The sequence below is a fragment of the Aquarana catesbeiana genome, linkage group LG11, assembly GCF_042186555.1.
Source record: "Aquarana catesbeiana isolate 2022-GZ linkage group LG11, ASM4218655v1, whole genome shotgun sequence".
Lineage (NCBI taxonomy): Eukaryota > Metazoa > Chordata > Amphibia > Anura > Ranidae > Aquarana > Aquarana catesbeiana.
Window position 1 is genome coordinate 88,595,650 of NC_133334.1, and position 14,982 is coordinate 88,610,631.

Sequence of the window (14,982 nt, forward strand, 5' to 3'; positions counted from 1 at the left end):
CAATAAAAATGCACTAATTACTGTGTAAATGACACTGTCAGGGAAGGGTTAAACACTAGGGGGCGATCAAGGGGTTAAGTGTGTCCTAGAGAGTGATTCTAACTGTGGGCGGGATTGTTTTACTAGCACATGACAAAGATCACTGCCCCTGATGACAGTGAGCAGTAGATCTCTGTCATGTTGCTAGGAAGAACAGGGAAATGCCTTGTTTACATACAGTAGGCTTCTTCCCATTCTGCCACTCCGTGACACGATCGCGGGCCCCTGACGGACATCGAGTCCGCGGGACCCACGGGCACGGAGTACGCGGCGTGCGTGTGCACGCCCACAATGCCGCAATTTAAAGGGGACGTATCTGTACGCCCATTTGCCCAGCCGTGCCATTGTGCCGACGTACATCATCATGCGCTGGTCAGCATGTGGTTAAAGTACAGCATGCTGCATTTTTTTCACAGCTGAACGCACATAAATGCACGTTGTGGGAAGATTAGCTTGTGGGGATCACCTTTTCTGAAGGACAGTCAGCAAACGGGTACTTTCTTAAAAATCTGGCGGATGCCAGGTTTATTTACAAGGATTGCAAAATAAAAATAAACAAAACAGTAAAGTAAATCCTTGCCGTCCGGCGCTAACTAAACAAACAGTCTCCTATCTAGACAGTGCGGGGCTGGTCCCCGTCACCCACAAAACATGCAGTAAAGCAAACCATATAGTCCAATAGCCAGAGCTCCTCTCACTCAGGTTCCTTCCTGAGTCTCAAAACCAGAGCCCTGTTGAGCTCTCTTCCTGGTTATTTAAAGTCCACCTGAGTGTTAGCTCAAGTGGACCAGAACATCTGGACCGGAACCTAACCTGCCACAGAGGCTGGAAAAACCCGGCCCGGATTCCGGTTCAATCACTTACAACAGAACAAATGCGAGGTGAAATGTAGCGATTATCCACTATATCACCTCGCATATCGTCACATATCCTCCCCCTCTGCTCAAGCCCCTGCGGCTGAGCAATTGACCCAAGCATATACAGTGCATGCGGGAGAGGGCATCTGCATTATTTTGGAGCTTGCCCGGCCTATGCTCTACTGTAAACTTAAAGGGCTGTAGAGCCAGCAACCATCTTGTCACGCGGGCATTTTTCTCCCTGTTGTCACACATCCACTTTAGGGGAGCATGGTCGGTGACCAGCTTAAATGACCTACCCAACAAGTAATACTACAGGGACTCCAAGGCCCATTTAATAGCGAGACACTCCTTCTCGACAATAGCATAGTTTTTTTCATGCTTATTCAGTTTTCGGCTCAGGTATACAACCAGGTGCTCCTCACCATCTCTGTTCTGGGATAGTACAGCACCTAGGCCCACCTCAGAGGCGTCTGTATCACAAACCCCTTTGTGAAGTCCTGGGTCACCAGCACCGGTAGTACACAAAAGGCCTGTTTTAACTTCTGAAACGCCTCCTTAGCTTCAGGATTCCGTTTGACCACAACCGACCCTCTACCCTTCGTCAGGTCGGTCAGAGGGAAGGCAATGGTGGCAAAGTCTGGTATAAACCGTCGGTAATACCCCGTAATGCCTAGGAAGGCCCAAACTTGTTTCTTGTTTACTGGATGGGGCCACTTTTGAATTGCCTCAATCTTATTGGTCTGAGGCTTGACAAGTCCCCGGCCAATAACGTACCCAAGGTACTTGGCTTCCTCCAGGCCCATGGCACACTTTTTTTGGGTTGGCCGTGAGACCTGCTTCCCTAAGGGAATCTACCACTGCTTGTACCCGGGGCAGGTGCGATTCCCAATCTGGGCTGTGGATGTCCAAATAAGCAGCCGCATACGGGCGATGTGGTCTCAAAGTTTTGTCCATCATTCCCTGGAGGGGCCCCGTGCAGACCAAAAGGCATCCGCTTGTACTGAAACAAGCCCTCAGGAGTGGAAAAGGCATTCTTCTCCGTGGCCGATTCAGTTAGCAGTATTTGCCAGTAGCCTTTCGTTAGGTCTAGGGTTGTTATGTAGCGAGCCTGTCCCAACCTGTCCACGAGTTTGTTGACCCGAGGCATCGGGTATGCATCGAACTTAGACACACTGTTGAGTTTCCTAAAGTCATTGCAAAACCTGATAGTGCCATTAGGTTTTGGGACCAGCACTATGGGGTTCGACCACTCACTGTGGGACTCTTCAATCACGTCCAGCTCTAACATATTTTTGATTTCTTTTGCAACTGCCTCTCGCCTGGCCTCTGGGATTCTATATGGCTTTACATTTACCCGAACCCCTGGTTCCGTCACTATGTCATGCTGGATCACCTTGGTCAGTCCGGGAAAGAGGGAGAAAAATTCTCTGTTTTTGTGCACAAACGCCTTAACGTCACTTTGTTGTGCCACGGACAGGGAATCCGTTATGGGGACGTCAGGTGTCACCGGTACCCGATCCGTTGGAGACGGGGAAGCAGCCAGTAAAGTCTCTCTGTCCTTCCAGGGCTTTAAGAGATTCACATGATAAATTTGGTGTGGTTTCCTTTTCCCTGGCTGGTAGACTTTGTAGTTTACCTCCCCCAATGAAAGTACGGACCTTGGCATCCCGATCATAGACCCTCCTCTGGGCCTCCTGGGCTCGCTCCATATGTTCTCGCACCAGGGGCAGGACAGCTGCGATTCGATCCTGCATCAAGGAGACATGCTCTATGATGCTTCTATATGTGGTGGCCTCTCCTTCCCACGTTTCTTTGGCGACATCTAGCAACCCCCTGGGATGTCTACCATACAAAAGCTCAAAGGGGGAATAGCCTGTGGATGCCTGCGGAACCTCACATATGGCAAACATGAGATATGGTAGCAAAAAAATCCCAGTTTCTCCCATCTTTGTCGACCACCTTTTTCAGCATACTTTTCAAAGTTTTATTAAATCTTTTGACCAAACCATCCGTTTCGGGGTGGTAGACAGAGTTACGGAGATGGGAGATTTTGTATATTCTACACAGTTCCTTGGTAACCCTGGACATAAATGGGGTACCCTTATCGGTTAAGACCTCCTTTGCGATCCCCACTCGACTAAACACCTGGACCAACTCCTTGGCGATAGCCTTGGCGGAGGTGTTGCGCAAGGGTATGGCCTCGGGATAGCGCGTCGGATAATCCAGGATCACCAGAATATGCTGGTGACCCTGGGCAGATTTCACAACTGGCCCCACGAGGTCCATGCCAATCCTCTCAAAGGGGACCTCGATTATTGGTAGAGGGACAAGGGGGCTGTGAAAATGGGTCGACGGCGCCGACATTTGGCACTCGGGGCACGATTCGCAGTACTCCTTGACATCTGCATACACCCTAGGACAGAAAAATCTCTGGGCGATTCTCTCCCTAGTTTTTTCAATACCGAGATGTCCCCCCATTACATGACCATGGGCCAGGTCTAGTACCACCCTGTGGAAGGGTTTGGGAACCAGTAGCTGGTCTATCTCGTCCTCTCCACGTTTTACCACTTTATACAATAAATTGTTTTTAATGGCCAAGTAGGGGAAAGATACCCCCCAGTTAGGATCTACAGGTTCCCCATCCAACATCTTAACATTTTCCCTGGCTCTCATGAGGGTGGCATCTCGCAGTTGCTCGGTACAGAAGTCCTCTCTCCTGACCTCTAAGTCGGGTACCACATTCTGGCTACTCTCATTGTCAGGGTCAGAGGTGTTCTCCTGTTCGTTACCCTCGGGCTGGGAGCTAGCTTCCAGGTCCTCTGGCTCCCCAGCCATGACAGGGAAAGGAAGAGGAAGAGGATCTCCGGCTTCCTCAATCCCACCAACAACATCCCCTTCCCTTTGGCAAAAAGGATCTGGTGAGAGTTCATGTGCTTCCTCAGAAGGGGGAGCTCTATCTACCAGGCTCCCTTTGCTCTCCCATAAATTCCAAAAATGTGGAAAATCTCTCCCCACTAAAGCCTCATGAAGCAGTGAAGGTACCACCCCCACTGAATGTGTTACACTGCCCCAGGGGGTATCAACCTCAACCACCGCTGTCTGGTAGTCCTGAGTGTCCCCATGGATGCAAATTACCCCAATAGTACTGGGGTGTAGTTTTGTGACCACACTACCAGAGTCTAGCAAGGTTGTGAGTGGCTTTCCATTCACTGAAATAACACACATCTGTTTTTCAATGCGACTCAGACATGATGCAGTACATGCAACCTGTGCAAACAGAGAAATGCGTCTTTTCATAAAAGCATACTCACATTGCATAGGTTCATCATCTAAAAGGACAGTTTGCAGCAATATGCCCTAATGCATGGCAATGAAAACACTGTATGTGGCCTACCCCCAGTCCTCTTAACGGCCCCAAAGACCTTCCTGGCTTCTTTGGCCAGTCTCCAGGTCTAGGACCCACAGTCTCATCAGCTGTAACAACAGTCTTATCCACCCTCCCCATGCTCTTGAACCCCGGAACAGTCTTAACAGAACCGCTGGGCGATCTTGCACCTCTAGAGACACCAAAGTGGGGCGTAGATGGATTCACCAAGTCCTCAGTGGCAGTGTACCTCTCCACTAGGCCCACCAACTGGGTTGCAGTTTTGGGGTCCCCCTGTCCGACCCACTTCCTCAGGGCAGCAGGGAGCGCATGCAGGTACTGGTCCATTACCACACGCTCCACGATCTGAGGGCTTGTCAAGGTCTCTGGCTGCAAACACTTCCTGGTGAGGTGGACCAGGTCAAACATTTGTGAACGGGGTGGCTTGTTGCTGGAGTAGGACCACTGATGCACACGGTGGGCTCGGACTGCCATGGAAACACCCAAGCGTGCGAGTATCTCTGTCTTTAGAGTTTCATAGTCCTGGTCCTTATCTGGTTCTAAATCAAAATAGGCCTTTTGGGGTTCTCCTGTTAGAAATGGGGCCAACAGACTGCTCTTTTGGCCATCCCTCACGGACAGCGACTCTTTCAAAAGTCGCAATGTAAGCCTTGACCTCATCGGCAGGTGTCATTTTCTGTAGGTGGTAGGATGCATGTATCAACTTTGGTTCCACTGGCACAGGAGCTGCGGACCCCTTTTTAAGTTCCACCAGAGCCTCTGCAAACTGCCGGTTCATTTCCTGCTGGGCCGCTTGTTGTGCTGCAGCAGCCTCTGCGACTTGGCGGTTGGTTTCCCTCTGAGCTGCATTGGCCTGTAGCAGGGCTTTTAACATTTCCTCCATCTTCAGAAAAGTGCACATGTGGTGGAAGATTAGCTCGTGGGGATTACCTTTTCTGAAGCACAGTCAGCAAACGGGCACTTTCTTAAAAATCTGGCGGATGCCAGGTTTATTTACAAGGAGGTTTGCAAAATAAAAATAAACAAAACAGTAAAGTAAATCCTTGTCGTCCAGCGTTAACTAAACAAACAGTCTCCTCTCTAGACAGTGCGGGGCTGGTCCCCGTCACTCACAAAACATGCGGTAAAGCAAACCATATAGTCCAATAGCCAGAGCTCCTCTCACTCAGGTTCCTTCCTGAGTCTCAAAACCAGAGCCCTGTTGAGCTCTCTTCCTGGTTATTTAAAGTCCACCTGAGTGTTAGCTCAAGTGGACCAGAACATCCGGACCGGAACCTAACCTGCCACAGAGGCTGGAAAAACCCGGGCCGGATTCCGGTTCAATCCCTTACAACAGAACGAATGCGAGGTGAAATGTAGCGATTATCCACTATATCACCTCGCATACCGTCACAACGTATATAAATGAAACGCGGTAAAAAATGTAATAATGCTATAAAATGCATCACAAATTGTATACTCTTACTTTATAGAATGTGATACCCAACTGACTTAATTATACCTTTATACCTCTGAAGAAGGACCCTTTGAGGTCTGAAACATGTAAGGTGTCCACACCTGGAATGTACAGTGGTTAGCCCTATCTACGTGTTCCTTTGGGCAACCACCGTCTTTTACTACTGTGTTTCCTTCATCTTCACATCAAAGAGAGGAGCTTAGATCAGCATATGATGTCAGTTAAAGAAACCTTTCAAGTACATTTTTTTTAATTTTTGTTCAAATAAAATTTTAACCCCTTAAAAAATTGTAACTTCTCATTAACACATAGTTAAATCTAGTCAACCCAAATTAATTCCTTGCACTCGCTATTATTTTTCTACTTTTTTTTTAAGTATATTCTTCAAGCTATTAATATTTTACCTTCTTTTTTTTTAACTCTTATTCATTTTCTTTGTTAATTTTTTTTAGCATTGCATTAAAAATGCATAAAATTGAAAAAGAAAATTTGCATTTTTTTAAAATTTTATAAATATCTTTGAAATGCTTTGTTCAAAAACTGCGGTTTTAGTGTCATTATAAATGGAACAAATTATAGAATAAATTTGATACTGTTTATGTACTGTAATACTATTTCTTTTTTATACTATCAATAGAAAAAAATCAGCAGTTTTTTTATTTTTCCTATGTATTTTTGTTTATAGATTGTGTAAAATAAAATAATTTTTTCATGAATAACTCACCAAAAGAAACTCCTGTTTGTCATGAAACACATACCTACGGTATCTCATTGTTATCCTAAGTAATGACAAAGTTATTGCAGAATAAATAGACCCCTAACAGAAATTGCTCTGGTCCACAAGGGGTATATACAGTAGGTGCAAGAGGTGAACTGGTTAAGAGCTGTAACAACTTCTGGCTTCTCACCACTGTCTGATGTGTATGCCCAGCTAAAGGATATTTTAGTAACCCTCTTTTGCCAGAAATTGAGAAGGACCGAAGATAAAATGTGTGAACAGTGAGCATTTAACCAGCAACATCCAGGTAGGGTGAGCTACAGGCTAATGTGACTCTGCTGTGGATCTATAAACTTCCAGATGAATAGAACTAGAATATAGAACAAACAATATATTTTAATAGCTATTTTATAGGTATTTATGCCAGTTCTATGAATAACACTCAACATTTATGTCCTATATCTTTCTACAGGTCTATGGCATGGTGCTTACGTCCTTTCTCTACTTCTCTCTGCCGAGAGGAAACGTCTGGGATCGCAGAGGGGAATACAGCCTAAACAATGCTTTAATCTGCCCCCCGGGTACTACACAGGACACCCCACTTTCTCTGCTTCTGTCAAACCATTCTGTGCAATGAAGGGTTCCCTTTAGTCAATGAGCCAGCCATAGCCCCTCTATTTCCTATAGCAGCCATATTATTGTAACTTATATTTTCTACCGCAGGTTAGGAAATAAAAGAAGGAATATGATGGCTGTGTAACAGTTACACTTTAATTGCATACATATCATAAATAATATTATTAATGCTGCTGCTTAGTAAATAAGACCAAAATTGGGAAGGGAATCTACCACTGAGTGTATAATATGGCAGGACAAAAAAAAAAAAAAAACATATGCAATACAGTCACATTTCTCCGTGTTTTTTTCCTTTAGCCTGCAAGTATAGGAAATTATCTGTCGACATGCCAGAAGTACAATCAGATTCTAATTTCCTAGGTCCACCAGTCAGTATCAGGGGGGCCCAGACCAGGCACAGAATCGGTCTCCTCCCTTCTAGTACACACAGGCCGAATGTCAGGCCGTGTGTATTGGAACTGGACCAACAGAAGGGGCATGACTGAAAAAGGTCTGCCGACTGACTCCTGTTGGGTGGGAGTGCTGACCGGAGTGTTCTGGCCGGGGTGGGGTTGGGGGCAGCCCCCTGTCAGAACACAATAGCACAGCAGGGGTGATTGCTGTACTAACATTGAACTGTTAGTACAGTGGCTCCTCCTGAGCTGTCAGGTTTTTTTTTTCGTTCAGCCCTGCTGGGTTGAGCAAAAAAAATTACTAGTGTGTATGAGGATTAATGGTGAAATACAGCAGACAAGGAGCCATGCCCAGTGGGAGAGTTTATACATTGTAAGCCATGTTGTTGTCGTTGCATTAAAGTTCAATTAGAGAAAGAGAATGCTGTGTTGTGCAACCTGAATGTTTGATATTTGTCTTCTAATTTCCTCTTGTGGGCAATTGTTAGAAATGGTGTCAGTCCTGTCCAATGGTCTCTTGCTAAACCACAGCATCCTTTCCCCTCTCCTCTTGTCCACAAAATAAGTACAATTGTTTTGCAGCCCAAGATAAGAACTGGGAGGGCTCCATAGACTCCTTGAGAAAACAGATCCAGCTATGAATTTCTGGCAGGATCAACAGTTTTCACCTATTGAACAGATATGGTGCTACTGCCTTGCAGCTCTGAGATCCTCAGTTTGAGTGCCAATCAGAGTCAGAACACTATCTGCATGGAGTTTGCATGTTCTCCCTGTGCTTGTGTGGGTTTCTTCTTGGTACTCCAGTTTCCTCCGAACCATACAAAGTCATCTTGGTGGGTTAAATGCCTCCTGTCTAAAAGTGGCTCTGGCAAGTTACTCTACCGCCTTACCATCTCTCCAAACAGCAGATAAAGCGCTTTGAGTCCCCACGGAGAGGAAAGGTATAGAAATAAAAGAAAAAAATAACAAAACACTTTTAATTGTATATGTAACAGATCGAAATGGAGAAAATAAGAGAAAGTCATTGATGGGAATGTTTTTTTATACATTAATATAGTATTATTTGTATAGTATTTATTAGTAATTAAAATTAAACAGGGCACTTGCTATATAGATTTACACCTTGGATTGCGAGCATAATTAATTCCGGGAAACGTGCTTGTAATCCAAAGCACTTGTATATATAAGAAATAATAGAAACTCAGATGATTAGTTCCACAACTATTTATTCATAAGTCCTTCAGTTTATAGTCCATATAAAAAGATTAAAGCAATATGATAGGTTGTGTAACCGCCTCTAAGTGTAGCAATATGGTTACATTTAACCACCTCAATACAGGGCACTTTCACCCCCTTCCTGCCCAAGCCATTTTTCAGCTTTCAGCACTGTCGCACTTTGAATGACAATTGCGCGGTCATACAACACTGCACCCTAATGAATTTTTTATAAACTTTTCCCCACAAATAGAGCTTTCTTTTGGTGGTATTTGATCACCTCTGCGGTTTTTATTTATTGCGCTATAAACAAAAGAAGAGGGACAAATTTGAAAAAACACAATATTTTTTGCTTTTTGCTATAATAAATATCCAATTTTTTTTTTAAACAATGTTTTCCCTCAGTTTAGGCCGATATGTATTCTTCTACATATTTTTGGTAAAAAAAAATCGCAAAAGGTTTGCGCAAAAGTTATAGCGTCTACAAAATAGGGGATAGATTTATAGCATTTTTATTTATGTATTTATTTTACTAGTCATGGCGGCGATCTGCGATTTTTTTATTGTGACTGCGATATTGAGGCGGACATATCGGACACTTTTGACACATTTTTGGGACCATTCACATTTATACAGCGATCCGTGCTATAAAAATGCATTGATTACTGTGTAAATGTGACTGGTAGGGAAGGGGTTAACACTAGGGGGTGATCTAGGGGTTAATGTGTGTCCTAGGGAGGTGATTCTAACTGTGGGGGGATAGGACTGACTGGGGGAGGTGACCAATCAGTGTCCCTATGTACAAAGGACACACCATCGGTCTCCTCTTCTCTGACAGGACGTGGATCTGTGTGTTTACATACACAGATCCACGGTCCTGCTCGGTTGCTGGGCAATTGCGGGTGCATCGCAATCATCGCAGCCGCCAGGCACGCGCATCGGGTCCCCAGTGACGCGGCGGGCGCGCCCCCTAGTGGCTCGGAAGGGCGATCACGTTATATGACGTCCGCCCAGACCGAGAGCTGCCTCGTCCCACCGTCATATGACAGTGGGCAGGCAGCTAGTGGTTAATGAAGGTACAACATTTAGCAACTCACATGGTTGATGATTTAAAACAGGCACATCTAAGTATGCAGGCATCCTGGGTAAAGCTGTCCACATAGACCATCCTCCGCACCACCATCGACATCATCCCTTCAACACTGCGCTCCACGGGAGCTTCAAGCCTCGCTTTTGGATCGCTCTACTGCAGGGTAGTCTTTCCGGTCACAATTGCAGACCGACAGCAGTGAGAGCTGGCGGTGCGGAGGGTGGTCTGTGGACAGCTTTACCCCAGATGCCTGCATACTTAGATGTGCCTGTTTTAATCATCAACCATGTGAGTTGCTAAATGTTGTACCTTCATTAACCACTAGCTGCCTTCATTAAATGTAACCATATTGCTACACTTAGAGGCACCTCTCTTCTCATTTATATTCAGTTGTGACGTGATGCTACTTGTATATCAAGACATCGCTTGTATATCAAGTCAAAAATATTTTTTTTTAAATTTTGCTTGTCTTGCAAAATGCTCTCAAACCAAGTTACTCTCAAACCAAGGTTTTACTTTACTTGTTTTTTGTATGTCTGTTTTTATTTTTATTTTTTTATCTACATAAAGATTGTGTATACTTTTATGATTCCTAATTTAGTCAATTTAAATATTTTGTGAGCAGATGTATGTTATTATTGGTGTGGTGAAACCATTAATGGTGTGTTTTATTTTATTATTTTTTTTTTTCAAAACCAATATTGTAGACAAAAAATAAACAGTTTTGAAAGTTTTATTTTGAATTATTTTTTTCTTGGACTTTATAAATTAGTATTCCTTTGTGTCCCCACAGAAATGGGTTTCTAAAAAAAAAGATCCTGATCTTATTAAATTGTTCTGATCGCTAACATACTTTATGGACCCCAAAGTTGTTCTTTTCAGATCAGGCTCCACACTAAGATTGTACATATTGGTTAACACCTCAGCAATGGAATGATTCCCCATATACTGTCAAAGGTGCACAAAACACTTGAATAAATAATTTATCAGTAACCTCCCACATTTATTTTAGTCAAAGGACTAACATAATTTATCCAAATTTAGTATGAATTTGTATCTAAAATAAAATAGCTTGGTGACTGTAATATGTTGCACAAGAAAGTTGTATCAAATCCATCGCACTCCTTACATACTCGACCACAGTTTGTGTAGGGTGCTGTGGTGAATTGATGGATGGCGCTACCATACAATCATCGTAAAGTAGGGATCTTCACCAACACACCTTGGTATTGCCATGCTTGCAGCCACCATCATGAAGGCTCCATGGATGGTACCCTCCTAACAACTTTTTTTAAAACTCCTGGTAGAGACTGAGATTGTGAGCCTGGAAAATATTACATAAAGAAACAGGCATCAGAGGCCAACTTTTCAGGACCTCTCAAGGTCCTTTCTCTGCATTGAAAAAGGGATCTTATGAGGCCCCAAAATGTTGGTCTCTGATGCTTGTTACTTTATGTAATATTTTCCAGGCTCACAATCTCATAATCGCTACCAGGAGTTTTAAAAAAAGTTGTTAGGAGGGTACCATTAATGGAGTCTTCATGGTGGTGGCTGCAAGCATGGCGCTGATATATACTGCACATGCCATCTGTCTGACAGTAAATACCTCCAGTGCTCCATTCACCTGCTAAACGTGAAGAGCTGAAGTCTTTTGTAAGCTTCTCCAGGCTTGGATCTTAGGCAGAGCTAAGGACTCCCCATGTCCCGATTTGAGAATTCTGAGTGGCCAAATGCCAAGTACCAGAGCTGTTATGTGGTAGGAAGGGGAGTGAGTTATATGCTTCCCCAGACCTGTACCAAAATTTCACATAGTTTGCACAACTGCTATCTAGGGTTTGCTAAAGAGCTGTGTCTTGAGAAAGGACGCAATAATAAACGTACAACAGCCTTTATGCAGAAGTACCCTTAGATGGAATAGCAAGAAAAATGGCATGAGTCACTTTAAATAGACACCTTATTTGTCTTCTGTTATATGATCAATATACATAAGAAAGTAGTTCTTTAGAATAATTGTGACATGAACATATACTCATAATACATACAATACATAATTGCTCTGGCTGATTGTGGATGTTTATACCTTGTGAAGTCCCGTCCCCCCCCCAATATCCATTTCTTTGAGGAACAATAACAATTGTCATGACATTTGTAGGACTTAAGCCCAGTATACTATTGACACTCGTTTTACCCCAAAGTTTTTCCCCCCACCTCACTCACATAAACCACTCAACCCGGTTGGAGTAAATGGCCTTTACGGCCTGTTTATTAACAACTTATAAAATACATAAATAACATTATAAATAACCATAAACTCTTTATAAATTTTTTGAGGTAATGTAAGAAAAACCAACATAACACTGATCACTGCGAACAATTTGAACTTTTAAGGCCTCCAGTCGGAAACCCTTGACTGTAGGCGGTACCCCCACGTTCGCAATGACCTAACCTTTTAACCCCTTCCAGGTTACTCCCTCGTGACCTGGAAGTACTTGAAATCAACCCCCATCCTTCCATGGATGGGTACCAAACAACCCCCATCCCATGAATGGGTACCACCTGTTCCATACCTATACCTAATAATTCCTTAATTCCAGCAACCCAACACTGCCCCCCCATTTTCACTAAATAGGGCGGGTGGGTGAGAATCTCCTCCTCCTCCACTCTGGACTGATGTCACTTCCTCCCTCTCCTTCCTCTCTATATTGTGGTCATCTGACCTACCCAGACCCTCCCCTTTCTAAAAGGGGAAACCATCCTTAAAGCGACACTGTGCTGTCCAGCACTGTCATGCCGTCCCTATGCCCATTCCTTTTTGTTTTGTGGCTCCGGGACTTTCTGGAAAATTGCACTCTAGAGCTCTGAACATAGATTCTTCTCTTGAGATTAATTATTCTGGGGTGTCTACTATGGTCAGACATAGTCAAGGGACATAGTCATTCCCTGTGCTGACCTTTCTCAACCAAGCTCAGGTGACTATCAACTTATTTTTATTTGTACTTTATTGGTAGAATTTTACAGAACATAAGTAGTCAATGTCAGGCTAGGAAATCCAACCCTCTTACAATTTCTAAGACTATTGTTTACATTCACAGAAAAATCAGTGACCTACTACATGAACTCTCAGAGCCCATTCACACAGGGGCGACTTTGGATCCGACTTGAAGTCGCCCTTGGTCGCCCCAAGTCGTGCAACATGTCAAACTCCATGTTAGTCAATGAGACCCGTCTTAATGTGCACTACTGAAGTCGCTCCGACTTCAGAAAAGGTTTCTGTACTACTTCAATCCGAGTTTTAAGCAACTTGTACCCATTGATTTCATTGGAAGTCGCCTCCAAAGTCGGATCGTGTCTTAATTGAAGCAACAATACGGGAAGAGAAAATTGTTTTCTCAGGCAAACTCCTCCCTCCCACAGAGCTAATTGTTGTTTGATTGGCCACTGGAAAGTTGCCTGTCCTGGAGGCGACTTGAAGTCGCCCCAAGTCACGCTGTTGTGCGTGCTCAGGTCGTGTCCAGGTCGCCTCGCAAAGTCGCGGCCAGAGTCGTGTTGCCCCTGTGTGAACCGGCTCTTACAGTAGAGTTTGAGATTTGTTGTTACAAAACCTTGGCAGATGTAAAATAAGATAATGTATTCTTCTAGCACACTCCACCCACGGTCTGCTGCTAGTCGAAAGGATATTAATAACTGTAATATTTACACTACATAAAGGTTTAAAAAAAAAATAAAAACATTAGACTTCATACCAGACTTCAAAATGATGGTCGAGGTTACACCATACTTTTTTATGAGTTTTCAATAGTGACCTCTAGTACAAAGTTGTACAGTTTATAGGTCACATTAAAGGTGGTAAAACTTCTGAAATTATTTATCTTTGTCTCATTTTTTTTACATCACAGAAACCTGACATTTTAACAGGGGTGTGTAGACTTTTTATATCCACTGTACAGTACATATTTATCTCTAGCCAATACCAACAAAGGGAGGTTTTGCAGTATACCTTCATCCCGGTCGTCATCTGTCAGCATTGGTATATCCTTTAGACCAGCCGTCATTAAATGGTGGCCCACGATCAGAGTCCGGACCGAACGATGCTCCTATCTGGACCGACAGCCTGCCATTGTAGTGCCGAGTGCCAGCAGTCACTGGTTTGCTGGGACCGCGGGTTTCCCAGCAACCAGTGACGTCACGTGTGTGCACCTCGCCCCCCACTCCTGACCATGGTTCTCTCTCCCAGCTCTCACTCCCGGCCATGCCGCAAATTGAGGGTGTGACGTCACATGCGCACCCCGCCCTCCTGATGCTTGCAGCTCCCGTCTCTCACTCCCAGCCGGCCCGCGAGTTGGGGCATAACATCATGTGCTCGCCCTGCCTTCCTGCTTCTCACAACTCACGGCTCCCACTGCTTGCAAGGCAAATCTTGCAGCTTGCCAATCGTGCTGACTCCTGCAAGCAAGGTATGTGGGGCACATTTTTTTTCTATGGTGCTCGCTGATGGGCATATTTTTTCAATGAACACACTGATGGGTATATTTTGTTGTGCCCATCAGAGTGCCCCTCAACATAAAATATGCCCATCAGAGTGCCTTTTAATATAAAATGTGCCCATCAGCATGCTACTTATTTTATGTTAAGGGGCACTCTGATGGGCATAGTTTATATTAAGGGGCACTCTGATGGGGATATTTTATGTTAAGGGGCACTCTGATGGGCATATTTTATGTTAAGGGACACTCTGATGGGCACATTTTATTTTAAGAGCAACACTGATGGGCACATTTTGTTGTGCCCATCAGAGTGCTCCTTAACATAAAATGTGCCCATCAGCGTGACCCTTATTTTATGTTAAGAGGCACTCTGGGCATATTTATTGTTAAGGGACACGCTGATGGGCACATTTTGTTGTGCTAAGGAGCGAGTCTGGAAGCTGGCCGCCGCATCCTTAACAATGGATGACTGGGTCAGTGACCTCACAAGGGGGCGGGACCACCAGGTGACGTAGCCATGTGGCCCCGCCTCTTACCTATGTTAAAAAAAATTTAAACCGGTGGAGCCTGCAATAGGCAGATGGTGAGAGCGTTTTTGTTTTCTTTTTCAGGTGCGGCGGGCAGCGTGATTGACGATGGATTTACATCAAGGGACACTGTTTTGTTATTTTTTAATAAAGGAATTGTCAAAAACTGTTTGTGTTTTT

General features: G+C 44.3%; 1 protein-coding gene across 1 annotated transcript in view; it reads left to right on the forward strand.

Moving 5' to 3' along the window:
* TSPAN32 (tetraspanin 32) overlaps positions 1-10,497 on the forward strand; it is a 79,928-nt gene extending 69,431 nt beyond the window's left edge. Inside the window, exon 8 of the mRNA XM_073604709.1 lies at positions 6,931-10,497. Coding sequence (XP_073460810.1) covers positions 6,931-7,095 — 165 coding nt within the window. The 3' untranslated portion in view covers positions 7,096-10,497. The remainder of the gene's footprint in view (positions 1-6,930) is intronic.
* The last annotated feature ends 4,485 nt before the right edge of the window (positions 10,498-14,982 follow it).